We start from the raw sequence: 21,787 nt of genomic DNA on the forward strand, positions 1-21,787 counted from the left end.
GGCTCAGATAAGAAACTTAAAATACCTAGTAAGATAACTTTGAGGATTCATTTTGTGAGATGTATTGAAGAGAAAAAGAAGGAGAAAATAGTATAATTTAAAAATATTTATTTTTCAATTCATGCTTTCCAGAACACTTTTTCCAAACAAATCATCAAAGGCCAATACTTCTCCCTACTCTCAATGTTAAGTGATTTTTCCACCCAAAATAATGAAGTGATGTATACTTTTATATCTAATCAGTTTGTGACAGCTGTGATTCTCAAACATTTTTTAAAAATAGATCAAAGTTGCAAACAGATCATATATAGTGATTTTAAAAACTGGAAGGCAAAACCTGACTCTAAATGATCAAATGACCCACTAGCTGGATTTGACCTTCTCAGGCCACAAGAGGACTTCGCTCAAGAGTCCTGCACATAACAGATGGGTTCTCATAGATGTCCTTAACACCCCAAGCACAGCTTCTGATGCTCAATGCTGCCAACAACAGCAGGGGCACAGAGAGGCGACCCTGCCAATTGACTCAGTTTTATTCTTCAACACATTTCTCTTCTCCATTCTCTTCATTGACTTCATCTGTTTCCTTGCAAGAATCTTGGCTGTTGGTATCAGTAAGATAATTTTCTTCCCCATTCTCTCTTTCTTCTATTTTTTCTTCTTCATTAAAGCTAGAGGAAGAAATTTATCAATCTTTCAAAGGAAAATGGATTTGGTTTAAAGGTAAACAAACCCTCTGCAATGTATGCCATCCTGCAGCCAGTCTTCCTCAAGTGTATAAGCTCCAATTTATCAAGAAAAGTTTATAAAAGTACCAATTGGGAAAGTAAAGATTGACTCTTTAAACTTCATTTGAAAGCATGTTATTGTTTTCATTATTTATGTCAGAAATTTACATTATTTGACTTTAAAAAATACTTCATCACCATGTAATATTTTGAAGTGTCAAACATGTTAAAATGTCAATATGTTTTACAACACTTCACGTGTGTTCCATTAGATAAAACACCTTTTAAAATCTTATAGAACAGATTTTTATGCTTTCCTGCCAGCAAGAATTTTTTCAAAGGTTAACCATTCAGACATCTTATATATGTTACCTTTCTTTATCTTCAGTGAAATTTTTCATCTCTTGATTGCTGAAGTACTCAAATATTTTTCCACTTTGGCCTTTCTTTGAAACAAACTCATCAGATATTCCTAGTGCTTTTAAAGTGTTAGAATAATGCTTTTCTGCTGCCATTCTTGCATTTTTCTATAGGAAAGACAAACCTTTTTAGAGGAGGACAAAAGACTTCAAGTTTCCATTAAAAATGTTAAAAGCTCCAGTGAAAATTAAATTCAATAATCACAGCAGGTTGAAAAATATGCATACTCTGACCAGCAATTCCACTCCTAGGTAGGTGCCTAGAGAAACTCCAACCTATGTGCCCAGAGAGACACACCAAAATGCTCAGAATAGTACTGTTTGTAACAACCCCAAACTGGAAACAACCTAAATATCTATATCAACACTAGATGGATAAATAAATACTGGTGCGTTCATATAACAGACTAAAATTAAGTAGAAAATGAACTCTAGCTATATGTTACAACATGGATGGACCTCACTAACACTGAACAAAAGCCGCGTGCCACAAAAGAGTGCACACGGTATAGAAGACCCGAGACAGGCAGAACTAAACCATGTTGCTCAGGGGTTGGTACATCGGCGGTAAAACCGTAAAGAAAAACAAGGAAACGCTCATCTCAAAGGTTAAAATGGTGGTTACCTCTAGGTGAAATAGTTTTGATCTGGGCAGGGCACACAGCGTTTCTGGGGTACTGGCAATGCTCTAATGCTATATTTGTTAACATGGGTAATGGTCACATGAGTTTTGAACTATAATTATTCTTTACACTGTACTGTTTCATGACTGTCCGAGGATATCTGAAACAAAAATCAGTAAGAAAATAAGATCATGTGTAGTTGTCAGAGGGTTCTTTATGTGCCTACTATAAAATTTTACTCTTTACAAGCCATGTCTCTAATCCACTGAAGAGTATAAATCATCATTGTTGTTATATTTACTGTGTGGGGGAAGCAATGGATACAGCAGGAAAAACATGAATTTAGAATTGGGTTCAAATCTCCGGACTGTTACTTCCTGGCTTTGGGGCCCGTGGGAGTAGTGATGACCCTCTCATACCTAAAGCAAATCAATTATCACAGTTCCTGAGACCACAGGCTTTACAGAGACACAAGATAACTGAGGTTCATATGAGTGCCTTGGCTCCTGATACCACAGGCTTTACAGATGCACAAGCTGACAGGTTCACACGAATGCCTTGACTGTAGTCCCCTTTTACCTCCTGTGCGTGGGTGTGACCAGCACAGGGCCAAAAAGCACTAGCTGAACCTGGAACTACAGGCCAGTGATGAGGAATGGCCCAGCCCCAATGCACCAGCGGCATCCCATCCTGAAAAGGGTGTGGAAGAGCACTCGGTCTCACCCCAAAATTCAACACAGAAGAGGAAACCAAGACGCTCGGTCCACCCTTCCTGAGGTTAAGTGGTTTGCTTAAACTCACAGAATATACTGAGGGAAAAGCAAGTCTCCTAATCCTTTCCTGGGTCTTCTTCACTCTACCATGCTGCTTCCTCTAAGTGGTAGTGGTCATCCAACGTGGCCTGAAGCCTGACTTCAGTAATGCAGTGTCAGACATTTTCCTAACCCAGAGATCTCAGGATAAGGACGGACCCTGGAGTCCAGTGTTCCATGGGAGAAACCAAAATGGCAAGGGCTGATTACAGCGGATGAAACTATCACTAGTGTGTTTTCTGACACTCTAGAAAACCGAGAAAGAAGCACTCAAACTGCTGCCAAAATGCACCCACTGTGGATGATGACTTTTAGACAAGTAAGTAAAAATGCCACCAGAGGCTATGAGTACCAATAGACAAGCCTTGGGCAACTGAAAGGCACAGGAACGTGACCTGAGAACAATGCCCCAAAGACTGTAAAGCAGGATAGAGAAACCCCAGACCTAACTCAATGTGCTAAAAAGAATATATTCTGATTTAAGCAAATGAGGTATAAAAGATTTAAATGATACTACTCAATGTTACTGCTCTTAAGCCTTCATCTGAATTTGATTTAAAATTTGATTTAGTGCTTTGTTTAATATTTGGTTTGAAAGTGAAAGTCGCTCAGTCATGTCCGACTCTTTGCGACCCCATGGACTATACAGTCCATGGAATTCTCCAGGCCAGAATACTGGAGTGGGTAGCCGTTCCCTTCTCCAGGGTATCTTCCCAACCCAGGGATCAAACCTAGGTCTCCCATATTGCAGGCAGATTGTTTACCAGCTGAACCACCAGGGAAGCCCCAATATTTGGTTTAAAATCTGATTTAACATATTCAGTTAATAAATCCTGTGATTTTTAAGAAATAGGAAAACATGGTTTGTTCTGTCCTAGATCACAGCCTAACTCTGCTAGGGGGATAACTCAACAGCAGCAAGAAAATAATTAACACTTGTAAATGGGTAATGCATACCGTTGTGAGTGAATTTATTAAATAACAGCTGTTAATTAGCAGTAATAGTAACTGCAAGAAAAAAAGTACCAATTTATGTTAACAAAACCAAAACAATGGTGAGTCACTGCCAGTCACTCTGTATATAGAATTTATTATCTTTTAATATTTCATATCAAGGTGAATAGTATGTAACTGTTCTTTTTTTAAAACAAACATGTCCCCCTCAAACTTCACCATGCAAAAAGAACTGTAAAGACTATGAAATAAAAGTGGTTAAAATAACTGAATGATTATTTTGTTTTTGTATCTAAGATACTGCAAAAAATAAATTATCTTTGTTTCTTCAGGCAATTTGTCTACAATCACGACTCTAGTTTGAAGAGGAAAAAAATACTTAGTTTTAAAGCCGAAGTTTATAGCAATTCTTTCCTTTAATATTAATTACTGACTACTTATTTTGTGACAAGCCCTCATGGGAGGTAGGGGTATATGGGGAGAAGATAGCATATGTGTTGGCTGAAGTTGGTTGAAGAAAATATCAGCTATGAAACTAACCTATGCTTTCAATATTTAACACTTCTTTACGGGTTTAATTTCACACACACCACTATTTTGCCATATTTTCTCTGGTGACTAGAAAGACTGGGAATGCACAGCACTGCAGAGCTGCTTCTCACTGCTGAGACCCATCACTACTATGCTAGGGTAGTGCTCTAGGCCTGGGCTAGTCCCAGGGAGAAATAGTCCAGTTTGGGCTCAACAAATGTTTATGAACATGTCCTCTGTGCCGTATGCTGTCCTAGGAGCTAGCAACACAAAGATTTGACCAACACCTTTCAAAGAAACTAGCTAAAAGAGAAGAGAGAGCATTAAACAGATAATTTCCACACAATACATAGGAATAAAGACAGAAATGCACAAAGGGTAATAAAAGCACACAGAACAAATAGCATGCAACTCAACCTGGGACACAGTGCAAGAAGTGATTTTATACTGAGCCTTGAAAGACTCAGAGGAAAGATACAAAGAAGTTATATGGGTGTTGAGAAAAAACCTGAATAAAATTTCAAGTTTGAGGGACTTCCCTGGTCGGTCCAGCGGCTAAGACTCTGCACTCCCAATGCAGGGGCCCCGGGCTCGAATCCTGGTCAGGGAACTAGATCCCACAGGCTGCAACTTAAGAGTTTACATGCTATAACTAAGGAGTTTGCACACCACAGCTAAAAAGATCCCACATGCCACAACAAAGATCAAAGATCCTAACTGCTGCAACTAAGACCTGGCACAGCCAAATATATAAATAAATATTAAAAAAAAAAAAAAAAAGATTTCCAGTTTGAAACCAGTGGTGTGGTACAGTCTACAAGTAAAGGGTGTACACAGAAGGGGGTGGAGGCGTGCAGTGGTCGATGAACTAAAGAGGTCAACAGGGATCAGATAAGAGAGGATTCGGTACACCATGTTAAGACTTGAGGACTTATCTTCTGGGAGAAAGCAGGACAGCTTAGTGCTAAGCATTTGGAAGCAGGCCAACTAGGGTTCCTAGTTCCATTATTTACTAACTATAGACATTAAGAGTTATTTACTTTCTTTCAACTTCAGTTTCTTCCTCTGCAAGACAAGAATACCCATCTTGCAGCACTGTTTGGAGAAGCCAATGTCAAGCTCCCTTGATAACATTTACTGAAAATGAGAACAAATGGCATCAGTGAAGTGCATGATTGCCACCGTTACTGGGGTGAACACTGTGGCAAGGGAATGGGAATGGCAAAGAGAAGACAGAGTGAGTGGCTTTGCAAAGAACAAGGCAAGAAAACCAGTCAAACCATAATAATAACTCAGAAAATAACAGCGGCTTCACCTAGCATTTCACCATCAGGAATGGAGAAAGGTAGATCCAAAAGTTGTTTAGAAAGGAACTTCTCAGGTCTCAGTGAGAACTGAGAAAAAGTGGGGGGGAAAGTGGCTTCCAGTCATCTAAATTGCAGCCCAACAAAACCACGAAAAATAGAGAGGAAGGTCTATTCTTCCCAGAGAGGAAGGTCTACTTTGTGGAAAGATGAATATAAGATGCCTGTAAGAAATCTGGGTAGATATATCCAGACCAGTGGACATAAAACCTGCAGTAGAGAGCCGGGAAAAACTATGTGAAGCAAAAGTCAATCACTTCATGCTGAGTAACGTAGAACAACTTATGATCATTTTTCTCCCCTAAAGCTGAAACTGGGATGTGAGAAAAAAAATCCCTTAAAGTGAAAAGTGTTACATAAAATTATATCCAAATCAGTAAGTAAAGGGTTCCCATAACTTTGAGAGACTGTAATATGCCACAGCGAATGTCCTTTGTCTTCAGTGAGACTCTGACAAGGACAGTCCTACAGGACACTCATCCCTCCCAGACACTTGCTGGCAGCAAGCTCCAAATGTAACAGCTTGAAATTCACAACACAGCACCTGTAACCTCTAGTGATTTTGTCTATTTTTAAATTACGTAGCCCATAGGAGCTTTTCCCTTATGGATACAAAAAAGATCACCTGACATCAACACATTTCTCTTAAGGGAAAGACTGTAAAACTGAGTATAAATCTAGTAAAATTATGATTCATTGTTCATAGCACCAAGCTTTTTTTTTTCCCCAATAAAAAGGAAGTCGTTCTCACAGACACAGAAAACAAATTTATGGTTACCAAAGGGGAAAGGGAAGAGGTGGGATTAACAGATATACACTACTTTACATAAAATAGATAAATAACAAGGTCCTACTGTACAGCACAGGGAACTACACTTACTGTCTTGTAGTAGACTATAATAGAAAAGAATCTGAAAAAGAATATATATATATGTATGTGTATGTATCAGTTCTGAATCACTTTGCTGTATACCAGAAACTAATACAACATGGTAAATCAGCTATACTTCAATTTTTAGAAAAAGGAGTAATTTCACTAATTATAGCTAAAACTAAAAATTATAGACTTACTTAAAAAAAAAAACTGATCAACAAAACAAAAAGGCAACCTTCTGAATGGGAGAAAATATTTGCAAATCACCTATTTGATAAGAGGTTAATATCTAAATAATATCCAAGTAGAGGAGCTACTCCATGTTCAAGGTCAGGACGGGCGGCCGTGAGGAGATATCCCTCGTCCAAGGTAAGGAGCAGCGGCTGCACTTTGCTGAAGCAGCCATGAAGAGATACCCGCTGTCCAAGATAAGAGAAATCCAAGTAAGACAGTAGGTGTTGCAAGAGGGCATCAGAGGGCAGACGTACTGAAACCATAATCACAGAAAACTACTCAAACTAATCACACTAGGACCACAGCCTTGTCTAACTCAATGAAACTAAGCCATGCCCATGTGGGGCAACCCAAGATGGGCGGGTCATGGTGGAGAAGTCTGACAGAATGTGGTCCACTGGAGAATGGAATGGCAAACCACTTCAGCATTCTTGCCTTGAGAACCCCATGAACAGTATAAAAAGGCAAAATGATAGGATACTGAAAGAGGAACTCCCCAGGTTGGTAGGTGCCCAATATGCTACTGGAGATCAGTGGAGAAATAACTCCAGAAAGAATGAAGGAATAGAGCCAAAGCAAAAACAATACCCACTTGTGGATGTGACTGGTGATAGATGCAAGGTCCAATGCTGTAAAGAGCAATATTGCATAGGAACCTGGAATGTCAGGTCCATGAATCAAGGCAAATTGGAAGTGGTCAAACAGGAGATGGCAAGAGTGAACATAGACATTCTAGGAATCAGTGAACTAAAATGGACTGGAATGGGTGAATTTAACTCAGATGACCATTATATCTACTACTGCGGGCAGGAATCCCTTAGAAGAAATGGAGTATCCATCATGGTCAACAAAAGAGTCCGAAATGCAGTACTGGGATGCAATCTCAAAAACGACAGAATGATCTCTGTTCATTTCCAAGGCAAACCATTCAATATCACGGTAATCCAAGTCTATGCCCCAACCAGTAACACTGAAGAAGTTGAAGTTGAACGGTTCTATGAAGACCTACAAGACCTTCTGGAACTAACACCCAAAAAAGATGTCCTTTTCATTATAGGGGACTGGAATGCAAAAGTAGGAAGTCAAGAAACACCTGGAGTAACAGGCAAATTTGGCCTTGGAATACGGAATAAAGCAGGACAAAGGCAAACAGAGCTTTGCCAAGAGAACACACTGGTCATAGCAAACACCCTCTTCCAACAACACAAGAGAAGACTCTACACATGGACATCACCAGATGGTCGACACCGAAATCAGACTGATTATATTCTTTGCAGCCAAAGATGGAGAAGCTTATACAGTCAGCAAAAACAAGACTGGGACCTGATTGTGGCTCAAATCATGAGCTCCTTATTGCCAAATTTAGACTGAAATTGAAGAAAGAAGGGAAAACCACTTGACCATTCAGGTATGACCTAAATCAAATCCCTTATGATTATACAGTGGAAGTGAGAAATAGATTTAAGGGCCTAGATCTGATAGAGTGCCTGATGAACTATGGAATGAGGTTTGTGACACTGTACAGGAGAAAGGGATCAAGGCCATCCCCATAGAAAAGAAATGCAAAAAAGCAAAATGGCGGTCTGGGGAGGCCTTACAAATAGCTGTGGAAAGAAGAGAAGTAAAAAACAAACAGGAAAAGGAAAGATATAAGCATCTAAATGCAGAGTTCCAAAGAATAGCAAGGAGAGATAAGAAAGCCTTCCTCAGCGATCAATGCAGAGAAATAGAGGAAAACAACAGAATGGGGAAGACTAGAAATCTCTTCAAGAAAATTAGAGATACCAAGGGAACATTTCATGCAAAGATGTGCTGGATAAAGGACAGAAATGGTATGGACCTAACAGAAGCAGAAGATATTAAGAAGAGGTGGCAGGAATACACAGAAGAACTGTACAAAAAAAAAAAAAAGATCACCAGCATTAGGGAAATACAAATCAAATCCACAATGAGATACCACCTCACACTTGTTACAATGGCTGGTCTCAAAAAAAAAACAACACATAACAAATGCCAGTGAGGATGTAGAGAAAAAGGGAACCCTTAGGCACTGTTTATGGGAAAGTAAATTGGCACAGCCATTATGGAAAACAGTATGGAGTTTCCTCAAAAAATTAAAAATAGAACCACTACACAATCCAGCAGTTCCACTCCTGTGTATTTATTAAAAGGAAGTGAAATCATTATGTCAATTCACTGCAGCATTATTTACAATAGTCAAGACATGGAAAAAACCCAAATGATCATCAAAAGAAGAATGGATAAAGAAAATGTGGTAGATATGCAATACTATTTGGCCACAAAAAAGGAAATCCTGCCATGTGTAACAATACAGATGGACCTTGAGGGCATAGTGCTAAGAGAAATTAGACAGAGAAGGACAAATACTATATGATCTCATTTATGTGTGGAATCCAAACAGACACACACAAACAAAACTCACAGAAAAAGAGATCAGATTTGTGATTACTGGAGGAATTAGATGCAGGTGTCAAAAGGTACAAACTTCCGCTTATAAGATATGAAAGTACCAAAGTGTAACGTACAACGTGATGACGACAGTTAACACTGCAGTGTGGAACATATGGAAGTTGCTAAGCGAGTAAATCCTATAACTTCTCATCAGAAGGAAAAAATTTTTTTGGTAACAATGAGGTTGACAGGCGTTACCTAACTATAATAAGCATTTCCTGATATATGAATGTCAAGTCATTATACTGTACATCTTAAACTTATACCTGCCAAATGTCAATTTTATCCTAATAAAACTGGAAAAAAAAAAACTGGCAGAAATAAATCTGATTCAGTTAGCCATTTTGTTTCAGTTTTTAATTCTTCAAAGACTTCCAATTCATATCATGAAGCCTCACCTTAATATCTGGCCAAGTTGGTACTGAAAAAAGACTGGCCATTAAAAACAGGTTGTGAAACTATTATTTTGAAAATGAATGGATTAGTAGCATGTTCTTTATCAAGCTTATGAACCTCATCAAGATATAGTGCTCAAATTTAAGCAAATTACTTACTGATGTGGTGAAGCTGTCACAGAAATAATAATGTCTCAGTAAATTACGTAACACGTAAGAAAAATGGACGATGAAAATTAGGAGCTAGAGAGGTTAAAAAAAAAAAAAAGGCTGACAATAGTTCTCAAATTCCAACAAACACAACCTGAGCAACTCTTTCAAATAGCAGCGGCCTGTTTTTTAATTTTTCTTCTCTTTCTTCTAGTTCTCGTCGGTATTCTCTCATCCTTTCCTTTTCACTCTTTCTAAAATCAAATAAAAGGAATGGAATTTTTAAAAGAAACAGGAACTTGAACATGTAACATTTAGCTTAGATGACAAATCAGAAATTAAATCATGAGCACAGTTTATCACAATTTCTTTTCTGGACTGGTAGATTTTTTTCCCCATTAGACTGGTAAATTTTTAAGGAATGCAGAATACAAATTCTAGGTTTTGAGAGCACACATTTTACATCTCAGAACAGTCTGGGTATGCTGTGATTCCTGAAATCTTCAAAACAAGAATGGATTAAGGGGCTTCAAACTGGCCTCGGGAGATTAATCAATGCCCTCTCATCTCATTTATAAACCAAAAAATTTGGTCCAAATTAAGAATCTTCTCTTTGAGGAATTTCTTCTGAAAATTAGACAGTGCTCTTCTTTTTTCCCTAGGTGAGATCTCCTATAGGCTGGTGGCACAGTTAATTAAATGGGAGCAGGGTAGGGGAGAAACAAGGAGTATGGAAATAGCACATATAGAGAAACAGGAACCAAAACACAAAAACTCACAGTAAGTATACCCACTGTTTGAACCAGATCCTATAATGAATTAAACTATGCTATTTTCTCTATGTAAAATACACTAATTCTACCAAGATCATGACTTCCTGGATTAGAAAAAATAATTATACCATAAAATGATAATTATGCTTAAATATACATAATTTAGCATTATGGAAAATCCAGTTTACTTTCTAAAGATGAATGGTATATTTCTAGAGAATATTTTGCTCAAGTTCATCAAATCAAGCTCCTTCTATCAATGAGTTACACTTATACACATTATAAGGTATATATATATATAATATACATTATAAATGAATATAATAATTATTACATATAATATACATATTTAAAGGAATGATCACAATTAAAAGCAAATATAGATTTGGGGGGTACTTATGAATCAGATTAAAAATTAATAAATCATGTTACCCAGCTTTGAGGGAGATACTTTACTACTTAAACATGAATATTTTTATGTTGCAACATAAAAATATTCCTCTGGAACACTGATTTTCAAACTTTGTACTGCAGAATTCCAGTGTGTCACACACCACTAAACCTTAACACACATGTTAATTGACACATCACATAACATCAATGTGCTAATCTGTGTTATCAGATTTTGTGTAGACCTTAGAACAAAGGTCTTGGACATATTTGTTTACTGAAGAATATTTTGAGATTACACAGCAAGCTGTTAAAAAAGAGCTTTGTGTGAATCAAGATTTTTCTCAATATCACACTGTACAATAAAAAATAATATAAATAAAAAGTTTAGATGCTAATACAGGATTACAACTGTGAACCATGGCCACAGTATAAAATGCTTCTGTCCATCAACACGGCATCATGGTCTTCATTGTGGGGTGAGTATGCATGTTGGTTCTTACCATGAAGTGAGTGAGCATTAGAGTGTGTGTGTGTAAGTAAACTGTAAGTAATTGATAGTAACTTGAATCCACAAACTGAAATATTAATGCTATTCTTCATTCATTTATATATTTGAGGGGTACACTGATGAAAAAAAAAAGTTTGAAAACCAGTGATCTGGAGGGTCAGGGTTCTCTCGTGATACCTGAGAGCTTTTATTCTGGATTTAGACATTTGAGCTAAACTCTCATGTGAGTCATAAGCCTTAGCCCGGGTTGTCAGGAGTTTCTGCAATTCTTTCATTCTTTGCTTCTGCTTAGTTAATATCCGATGTCTCTCTTCTTCCAACATTTTCTTTTCCTCAAGTGATCTCCTGAGGGCAACAAACTAAGGCTTAATTCACTTTAAGCCAATGAGAATGTTGTTTAGTAAAGATTTAGCACAGGATAATTCCATGGCTGAAAAAAAAGGGCAACCTTTTGAGAAGGATCTGAGTTGTAACTAGAAATCGATAGGCTGACTGTAACCTTTTCTAGCCCCAAAGATTCATAAAATGGAAAATATATTTAGTTCTTGGGTCTTCCTGACCCAGGGATTGAACCCCAGTCTCCTGCATTGCAGGCAGGTTCTTTCCCATTGGAGCCACCAGGGAAGACCTCTTAGCACACCTTCTGGCAAAATGTTCTATATTTTATAGTAAAATATGTTACTGGATAACATAGCATAGTATTTTCAAATCCCCCAACACAAAATCACTAGCGCGACCGTGAGTCAGTCCTCATTGTATTGGTCATTTACCTTGTGGCCTGCTCTCTTCCTCGGGAGGACACCGTGGGCGTTGGAGGGTTGCAGCTACAGGGTGCAGGCTTTGTGTTTGCAGCCCTTACTGGTGACTTGCGCCTTGGAGACAGATAAGGCCAACGTGTTTCTTTTAAATTCTCTTCATCTGCTTCAATGTCTGCCAAAATTTTCTCTCTTTTAGTGGCTGAATGTGAGGCTGCCTGAAGGTCACATGGTTCACAGACTGTCAGGAATTTGCGATACTTCTGTTCTGAGTGGTGTTTCTGATACCTCTCAGGTAGGTCTTCAGAATCAGCAGCCTGGCGCCTAACCCTGTGTTTATACTTGGACTTCTCAGCCTGTTCAGGACCCCTGGACTTCCTTGTAGCAAAACTCCTGCGAGCTGGACTGTAAGGCCGAGGGGATGGATTCTGTAAAAAGTCTTGAGTTCTCTGCTGTGCCCTCATGTTTTTATAGAGTTCTTCTTCTGTTAACTTGTCATTGATAGTTGAACTGTAAGTAGATCGAGGTACAGGTCTGGCTTTAAAACGATTTGTTTTCTTTTTAGACTTAAAAAAGTCTTTCAGCTGCTTTTCCCTAACTGCTTGCTTCTGTTCCTCCCTTGCAACAAACTTAAAGGGCTTTTGAGAGGCTAAAAGAGCTTCTTTGTTTCTCTCCTTCATAGCCCTCCTCCGTACCTCATTTTGCTTGACTATATCATGATAAAGGGGGAGAAAGACGAACGCAGGAACTGGGTTGGCTCGGAATTTTTTCTTACACTCTGACTCCTCTTCTTGCTTCTTGAGCAGTTTGTGTACCATTTCAATATCTGATTTCGATTTCATGTTCTCTTCTTTTTTCTTCTGCTCTCTAACCATCATTTGAAAAGGCTCAGGTACTGTAATCCTTGGCACCCATTCCTTCGGTTTCTTTCTTTGTTTTTCAAGTACTGGCAGGTTGACATCTTCATGCTGGATATAATCTTCTACACTGAAGTTTGTCCACATGTTGTTGATGAGCTCCTTAGCATAGGTCATCATACCGCTTTTCTCAGAATACTTTTTTTCTAAGTTGGGCAACTCTTCTTCAGAGGAAGACACAATCAAGGAGGAAGACTGACTTAAATCAGGTTCTGAAATTGATGTCATTAATGAGACAGGGTGATAGGAGTTCTTTTCTGATAAAGACCTAAGCAAGTGAGGAGAATAATCAGGTTACCTTTTCAGTTGCATGTGACCAAATAGAAAAATTAAAAACTACATAATTTCTAAGATCAAGGTAAAATCAGTTAGAAAATAGGAACTGGACAGGGCTGATGAAAACTATCAAATTTTTTTAGAACAGAGCCTGGGAGATGCCTGAAATTGATCTAAGTTGACTTCCTCATTTTACAGGGGAGGAACCTGAGACAGAGTTTCCTTATATCTAACCACTATTGAATTCTCCACATGTTTTCCAGAGTCACCATCCTAAAATAGACATCTGATCACATCACTTTCTTTCCTGAAACTTTCCCATGACTTGCCATTGTTACCAAGCTTAGATTATAAAGCCCCTCAAGACTAGCTCCTGCCTACCTTTCCAGTTTCACCTCTTGCCTCTCCCTACCCAGGTCACCATTCTTAAGTCAGATCCAATCATAGGCAGTTTCTCCCACACTGGTGATTTCTCAAGGCGCTTTGTACACATGGTTCCTGGTACCTAGAAGGGCACTCCTCGCTTCCTACATCTGTTTCAGCTATTTCTCCTCTAAGACTGAACTCCGATATGATACTTCACTTGCCTGTATCCCTCCACTGACACTCTGACATGTTCAACTGCTCTTCCTCTCTCTCCATGATACTCTGTTACACCATGTTGTATTTTTGGATCTCAGATTGTCTTTGATCTCCTTGAGAGCATCTTGATTTTGAGTCCTCAGTGCCTAGGCAACATCTGGTACACAGGAGATGCACCATCAGTGCTGACTAACTGGATGAGTGGCCTCAAGTTTCAAAAGAAGCAGGTTTATGGCAAAAATGACTATTTTGAAAACAAATCAGATTTATGTCTTAGTTCTGAACAATCTGTGTTATATCTGTAATGAGCTCATGTTAATCCACATACTATATTTTTAAAAAGACATTTAAAACTGAATTTTAATATTCAACATTTGAAAATGGCCCAGACTAAATATTCTGATACATGTCTAAGAGTGGTGCATCAGAGAGAAAAGACCTAAATGGCCATCAAATAACCCTCAAAGCAAGAAGCTACCTAGTAGGTTGATAAGCCATCAAACAATCTGAATAAAAACCCACCTCCATATATCATTAAAAGCACAAAGGGATATTTGAGAGAAAGTATTTTGAAATAATTTGTTTTGCATTTTTAAGTATATATTTTATCTTACAGTCCACAAATAACAATATGGACAAACTTACCCAGAAGAGACACTAGCAGCTTCTTCCCTGGTGACTGCTGGTTGAACTTCCTTTAAATTTAATTTACTCTGGTACAATTTCTCTAACTTTGCCATAGTTTCTATGTGGGCTGCCTTCAGCTCTTCTAGTTTCCTGAAATACTCTTCATTAGAGTGGTAAATATCAGAAAAGTTCACAAAATCCTCATGGCTTATATGTTTTTGTTCATTCACCCTAGAAATGCTGGTGTTAAAATCAGCCTGGTAGGATGAAAAAAACCTGTTATATGATGTCTGGAGTTGAAAGACAAATTAAGTTGACATTTATTCCCAATGCTGCTTTTTTAAAAGTCCACTTAATGAGGTTATATGTTTACTTGTGGACTATGTACATATAACATATTATAAGTTACTCGTGGGCTATATACGTTTTCTCCTAATAAATATTTTATTAAGAATAAGAGAGAGAGAGAGGGAAAGAGAGAGACCAAGTTGCCAGAAAATAAATACTGTTTAATCCATCTTTTAAAGGGTGGTTAGATTCTCAAATTATGTACTAAGAAACACTACGGCAGGATCAAACCACACTTTATTTTTTATTTTTTTTTATTTTTTATTTTTTTTTCAAACCACACTTTATAAAGAGCCTCCTTCTCAGCGCAGGTTTATCTGAGACGAAGAACACAATTTCTCCTGCTGCAGACCAAGCAACCATAAGCCCAGTGCCCTCTCTGAGCTGGGCTTTGCAGTGTGGGCCCCAGGGGTGTTTCGGCAGGGAGGAAAACTGAATGAGAATTTCGGGAAATGTGGGAATGGAGGGAACAAAATTCTCGGGGGCGCCTCAAGAAGCCAGAGAGAAACTTTCCTCAGTGTGCGTGGGGTGGGGGTTGGGGGCAACCTCAGGAACAGAAGGAGGTGAGGGTAGGAGGGACTTCCAGAATAGCCACTCCTGTGGGCAACAAGAACAGCAGCTCCCATGGTGACAAGGACTGTGGGGGTGACAAGGGAACAAGAACACGTAGGGCGGTTATTCTCTATACATGCCTACGAGGGTATGACTGATCCTTTCCCCCTCACTCCCTTCAAAGACCTTTCAACTTCTTTTAACTGAAGGAACTTTAAAGAGGTAAACCCCCATATCCTCCACAAGTTTATAAAGATTTCATATTTTCTCAGGTGAGAAACAATTGAAATTGTCTATGATACTATGCATAAAATGTTACTATGGTTTTAAATTTAGCTTACTGCCTGAAATAGACTCAAAATGAAAAAAGTATATTTGCCAAAGAAAAATAGAGATCCAACCTGATAAGACTCTAGAAAATAAACCTGAATAGTGTCTCCCAACAGAAAATTCAGTTGTCCATAATACTTATAGATATAACACTTTAATGGGCTCAAAAACAGTGTACACGAGGCCAGTGTTGTACCACTTGGGATAACTTAAGAGAAAACAAATGAAAGAAAACAAGTTTTCTTCAGTAGAACAAGTGTGCAGAAATTCATTACCAAATAAGTTGGAGAATTGCTTTATGAGTCATGTTGCTGCTGTTGCTCAGTCACCCAGTTGTGTCCAACTCTTTGTGACCCCATGGACTGCAGCACGTCAGGCCTCCCTGTCCCTCACCATCTTCCGGAGTTTGCCCAAGTTCATGTTCATTGCTTCTGTGATGCTATCCAGCCATCTCATCCTCTGATGCCCTCTTCTCCTTCTGCCCTCAATCTTTCCCAGCATCAGGGATTTTAAAATGAGTTGTCTGTTCGCATCAAATGACCAAAATACTGGAGCTTCAGCTTCAGCATCAGTCCTTCCAGTGAAATTCAGGGTTGATCTCCCTTAAGATTGACTGGTTTGATCTCCTTGCTGTCCAAGGGACTTTCAGGAGTCTTCTCCAGCACCACAGTTCGGAAGCATCAATTCTTTGGCGTTCTGCCTTCTTTACAGTCCAGCTCTCACAACTGTATGAGACAACTGGGAAGATCACCGCCTTGACAATATGGACCTTTATCAGCAGAGTAATGTCTCTGCTTTTCAACACACTGTCTAGGTTTGTCACAGCTTTCCTGCCAAGAAGCAATTGTCTTGACTTCATGGCTATAGTCACCGACAGTGATTTGGGAGCCCAAGAAGAGGAAATCTGTCACTACTTCCACTTTTTCCCCTTCTATTTGCCATGTAGTAATGGGGCTGGGTGCCATAGTCTTAGTTTTTGTAATATTTAGTCTTAAGCTAGCTCTTTTACTCGCCTCCTCACACTCATCAAGAGGTTCTTTAGTTCCTCCTCGCTTTCTGCCATTAGAGTGGTTATCATCCGCATATCTGAGGTTGTTGATGTTTCTCCCGCCTATTTAGATTTCAGCTTGTAACTCATTCAGATCAGCATTTCTCAAGATGTGCTCAGCCTATCGGTTAAACAAACAGGGTGACAGCAGACAGCCCTGTCATACTCCTTTCTCCATCTTGAACCAATCAGTTGTTCCATACAGGGTTCTAACTGTTGCTTCTTGACCCGCATACAGGTTTCTCAGGAGACAGGTAAGATGGTCTGCTATTCTCATCTCTTTAAGAGCTTTCCACAGTTTGTTATGAGCCACACAATCAAAGGCTTTAGCACAGTTGATGAAACAGAGAGGTTTTTCTGAAATTCCCTTGCTTTCTCTATAATCCAGTGAATGTTGGCAATTTGATCTCTAGTTCCCCTTCCTTTTCTAAACCCAGCTTGGACAGCCTCAAGTTCTTGGTTCAGATAATGCTGAAGCCTAGCATGCAAGATTTTAAGCATGACCTTACAAGCATAAGAAATGAGTGCAATTGTCCGATGGTTAACACATTCTTTGGTACTAGCCTTCTTGGGAACTGGGATGAGGATGGACTTTTTCTAGTCCTGTGGCCACTGCTGGGTCTTCCAGATTTGCTGACATAATGAATGCAAAACCTTGATGGCAACATCCTTTAAGGGATTTGAATAGTTCTGCTGGAATTTCATCATATCCACTAGCTTTATTAACAGCAGTGCTTCTTAAGACCCACTTGAGTCATTCAAGTCAATTAAGAGAATTTTCTGATATTGTCTGCTGTTTTTCCTATGTGCTCTTCACCATTACCTTCTTAGCTATGGGAATGAGTACTTTGTTAATTTCCTCATTCATTCAATATTTAGAGACACTCAGTATTTAGCTAGCTGCTGAAAGATACAAATCAGATAAAAACTCTGTCTTCCAGAAATGGCAACCCATTTTAGTATTCTTGCCTGGAAAATTCTATGGACAGAGGAGCCTAGTGGGCTCTAGTCCATGGGGTCTCAAAGAGTTGGACACGACTGAGTGACTGAGCACATCAGCACATACTGTGATCTAAAATGGTTGTTTCCTTTTGTATTCCTACAAGAAGAGTTTGAGACTTCTGGTTCTTTCATATTCTTGCCAACATGTTTAAGTCTTTTTAAACTTCTGACCTTTTGAATAAATGTGTAGCATTAGAAAAAAAAAAGACAACTCCACCTTCCAGAAGCTTCCAGCTAGTTTAGAAGAGGACATGCAGATAAATAATCAATAGCAGGCTCTGAATGAGACAGAACTCCTGATTCCTGCCCATGATTTGCTCCAAGCTGAGCAGGGAGACAGAGAAGTGACCACGTATGTCACGATATCAGGGACCTTGAGAGCTCACAGAAAGATCGTCTAATTCTGACCAGAGGAAAGAAGAGGCAAAATTTGCAGAGATCAGAAAGACTGGAGACACAAGGCTGGATAAGGACAAGGTTTGTGAAAAACAAAGAAACTGAGGCCTAGGGCTCGAACATTCACTGTTGCTTCATGATGATGCAACTGGCAGGTCTCTGTCCTTGGTGAGGAAACTGAGGCTCAGAGGAGTCAGGTGACCTGTCTACAGTCACACAGCTAGTAAGCAGCAGAGCTGGGCTCCAATACCATGCCTGTTAGACTCCAAAGACACACCACACTCCTCCCAAGTGCAGGAGGGTTTTTTCTCTGCAAGTGGAAGTAACAAGCATGCTGTGCTCAGAGGAAGGTATACAGTCTGAGAGGGGGTGGGGAAGAGCATATATGGAGCACAATGGAGGAGGGAAAACAAGGTGAAAAAGGCAAGTAAAGGGCCCCAACCAAAAGCCCAGTGGGCCAAGCCACAGGCACCAGGAGCCCTGAAGGATGTGAGCAGAGAGTGACAGTCAGTAACACCCAGAAGGACTCTCTGGTAGTGAAGTGGAGGGACGGAAAGCAAGGTTGGTGGCAGTTAATGGGCTATTGGGAGATTTAAGAGGCTGAATCATTAACCTGACAATGGCCTGGACTGTGGGCAAGAAACTGAAAATGTTTTCTGTTTGGAGTGCTGCATGTCTAGGTAAATGACGATCTGCCATTTATCAGTAGAGGGGCTACAGGGAAAAGGAGTATTTTTAAGGAAAGGAAATTAATCTAGGTCTTAGACACACTAAGTGTGAGGGGACAGTAGGGCAGCCCAATGTCCAGGAAACAGAGGGGTAAATATATCTGGAGACCTGGTAAGAAGGCTGGGCTGGAGATGGAAATACAGGAGCCAGCAATGCACACAGAAATGCAGGTGCAGCCCTGCGTGTAGATAAGGCTTCCTGTGAGCAGTGAGAGGCGAGAACTTGAGGATGGAAATGTTGGCAAACACTAGCATCCAAATAAGCAGTGATAGGACTTCCCTGGTGGTCCCTGGTTGAGAATCCAGCTGTCAATGCAGGGGACATGGGTTCAATCCTTCGTGTGGAATGATTCCACGCAGCATGGAGCAACTAAGCCCGTGCATCATGACTACTGAGCCCGCACTCTAGAGCCCACGAGCTGCAACTACTAAGACCCATGAGCCTAGAACCTGTTCTCCACAATAAGAGAAGCCACCGCAATGAGAAGCCCAAGCACTGCAATAAAGAGTAGCCCCCGCTCGCCACAACTAGAGAAAGCCTGCAAGTAGCAACAAAGACCCAGTGCAACCAAAAATACAATAAATAACTAATTTTTTAAAATAATGTACAAAAAGTATGAAATGGACCACTGTCACAAAAGATCACCAAGATCAGGCTGAAACAGCAGAATCCTGTGAGGCTCTCCAGGACACAAGAGTCTTTCCATATCCTTGTTTCAAAGAGCAGATGCAAACAGTTACTAATGAGAGGAGTTAGGGACTGCAGGGAAAAAAAAGAAAGGCAGTCAAGAAATAGTGTGGGGAAGGAGCAGGGTCCTGGTTCCTCCTTAAGGGAAACACAAAACAATCTGATACAGAAACTAAGGCACCCACCCAGGTAGAGGATGGTAACTTCAGGCTAAGGAGAAGCACACTGATCCCAGAATGGTTGGAACTGGAAGAATGATGATTGAGCTTCCTTGACCACCACCCTGTTACCTCCCATCAACCAATCAGAGAAAAGGTCACACACGCTTGAAGCCCACCCCCTAAATTTTGCTTATAAAACCTCTTCCCCAACAGAGTAGTCAGGCTTTTTGAGCACAAGCTGCCCACTGTCCTTGTTTGGCTCTGCAATAAAACTTTCTCTGCTCTAAGCTCCAATGTGTCAGTTCGTTTGGCTTCACTGTACATTGGGCAAACGAACTTGGATTCAGCAACAAAGTGATACCATACTTAAAGGAAGGGAGCATTGGTTTTGAGTTTGGAAGATACTGAAAGACTTCCTGGAGGAGGTGATAGTTGAGCTGAGCCAAAGAATAGAAAAACTGGAGGATCAGAGCAAGTATATGGGGAAAGAGGGAAAAGGTACTCTAGAAAGAGGAAATGACAGTAAAAGCAGTGGGGATGGGGTTGTGGGTGGGTGGGTGGACATGGTGGAAAGCACACAGCTGCAGGCACCTGACCTGCCTCTTGAGAAACCTGTATGCAGGTCAGGAAGCAACAGTGAGAACTGGACATGGAACAACAGACCGGTTCCAAATAGGAAAAGGAGGATGTCAAGGCTGTATATTGTCACCCTGCTTATTTAACTTCTATGCAGAGTACATCATGAGAAACGCTGGGCTGGAAGAAGCACAAGCTGGAATCAAGATTGCTGGGAGAAATATCAATAACCTCATATGCAGATGACACCACCCTTATGGCAGAAAGTGAAGAGGAAATAAAAAGCCTCTTGATGAAAGTGAAAGAAGAGAGTGAAAAAGTTGGCTTAAAGCTCAACATTCAGAAAACGAAGATCATGGCATCTGGTCCCATCACTTCATGGGAAATAGATGGGGAAACAGAGGAAACAGTGTCAGACTTTATTTTTTGGGGGCTCCAAAATCACTGCAGATGGTGACTGCAGCCATGAAATTAAAAGACGCTGACTCCTTGGAGGAAAAGTTATGACCAACCTAGACAGCATATTGAAAAGCAGAGACATTACTTTGCCAACAAAGGTCCGTCTAGTCAAGGCTATGGTTTTTCCAGTAGTCATGTATGGATGTGACAGTTGGACTGTGAAGAAAGCTGAGCGCCGAAGAATTGATGCTTTTGAACTGTGGTGTTGGAGAAGACTCTTAAGAGTCCCTTGGACTGCAAGGAGGTCCAACCAGTCCATTCTGAAGGAGATCAGCCCTGGGATTTCTTTGGAAGGAATGATGCTAAAGCTGAAACTCCAGTACTTTGGCCACCTCATACAAAGAGTTGACTCATTGGAAAAGACTCTGATGCTGGGAGGGATTGGGGGCAAGAGGAGAAGGGGACGACAGAGGATGAGATGGCTGGATGGCATCACCGACTCAGTGGACGTGAGTTTGGGTGAACTCCAGGAGATGGTGATGGACAGGGAGGCCTGGCATGCTGTGATTCATGGGGCTGCAAATATTGTTGGACATGACTGAGTGACTGAACTGAACTACAGGCTATAAGGAAAGTAAAAATGAACAAAGCAATTTGGGGCAGAAAGCCTGGAAAGGGAGGTTAGGGCAATCAAGATGCGGTTTCTATCTATAGATGGCTCCCGACCCCTCCCTGGTCATCTGGTTTCAGCCCCCTTACAACCCTTCAAAGCTGAAAGGGTCGGACACTTTGGAGTTTGGAACGTTCATATGGCTTGGGGGAAAGATTACAGACATGGTGTCAGAATTCTCATTCAAGCCTAGGTTCTGCACTTCTCAGTCATGTGGGGAGGCTAAGAACTTTGGAACTTCAGCTTTAAGAAACATAAAGTATGTGAGCCAGTTGTTAAACTATTGTCTCACAGCTCCAAAGTCACCCTTTTATACCCTGCTAAGTGATGCTGGGGACAGGACTCTGCAAACAACATTTCTGCTTTGCCAGAGACTTACCACTGCTGTTGCTGCTGCTGCTGCTAAGTCGCTTCAGTCGTATCCGACTCTGTGCAACCCCATAGATGGCAGCCCACCAGGCTCCCCCATCCCTGGGATTCTCCAGGCAAGAACACTGGAGTG

The 21,787-nt window shown here is 40.2% G+C and overlaps 1 protein-coding gene across 3 annotated transcripts in view; it reads right to left on the minus strand.

Moving 5' to 3' along the window:
* Positions 1 to 91: 91 nt before the first annotated feature.
* The window catches only part of FAM161A (FAM161 centrosomal protein A), a 28,832-nt gene continuing 7,136 nt past the window's right edge, over positions 92 to 21,787 (minus strand). For 2 of the 3 annotated variants that reach the window (XM_005212825.5, XM_010810109.4), the window contains exons 2-7: positions 14,406 to 14,644; positions 12,001 to 13,170; positions 11,408 to 11,575; positions 9,711 to 9,810; positions 1,101 to 1,255; positions 92 to 671 (exon numbers count right to left, since the gene is read on the minus strand). In XM_005212825.5, coding sequence (XP_005212882.1) covers positions 533 to 671; positions 1,101 to 1,255; positions 9,711 to 9,810; positions 11,408 to 11,575; positions 12,001 to 13,170; positions 14,406 to 14,644 — 1,971 coding nt within the window. In that variant the 3' untranslated portion in view covers positions 92 to 532. The remainder of the gene's footprint in view (positions 672 to 1,100; positions 1,256 to 9,710; positions 9,811 to 11,407; positions 11,576 to 12,000; positions 13,171 to 14,405; positions 14,645 to 21,787) is intronic. The other variant, XM_005212826.5, reaches the window with a different exon arrangement.

This window comes from Bos taurus, chromosome 11 (genome assembly GCF_002263795.3).
Source record: "Bos taurus isolate L1 Dominette 01449 registration number 42190680 breed Hereford chromosome 11, ARS-UCD2.0, whole genome shotgun sequence".
Taxonomy (NCBI): Eukaryota; Metazoa; Chordata; class Mammalia; order Artiodactyla; family Bovidae; genus Bos; species Bos taurus.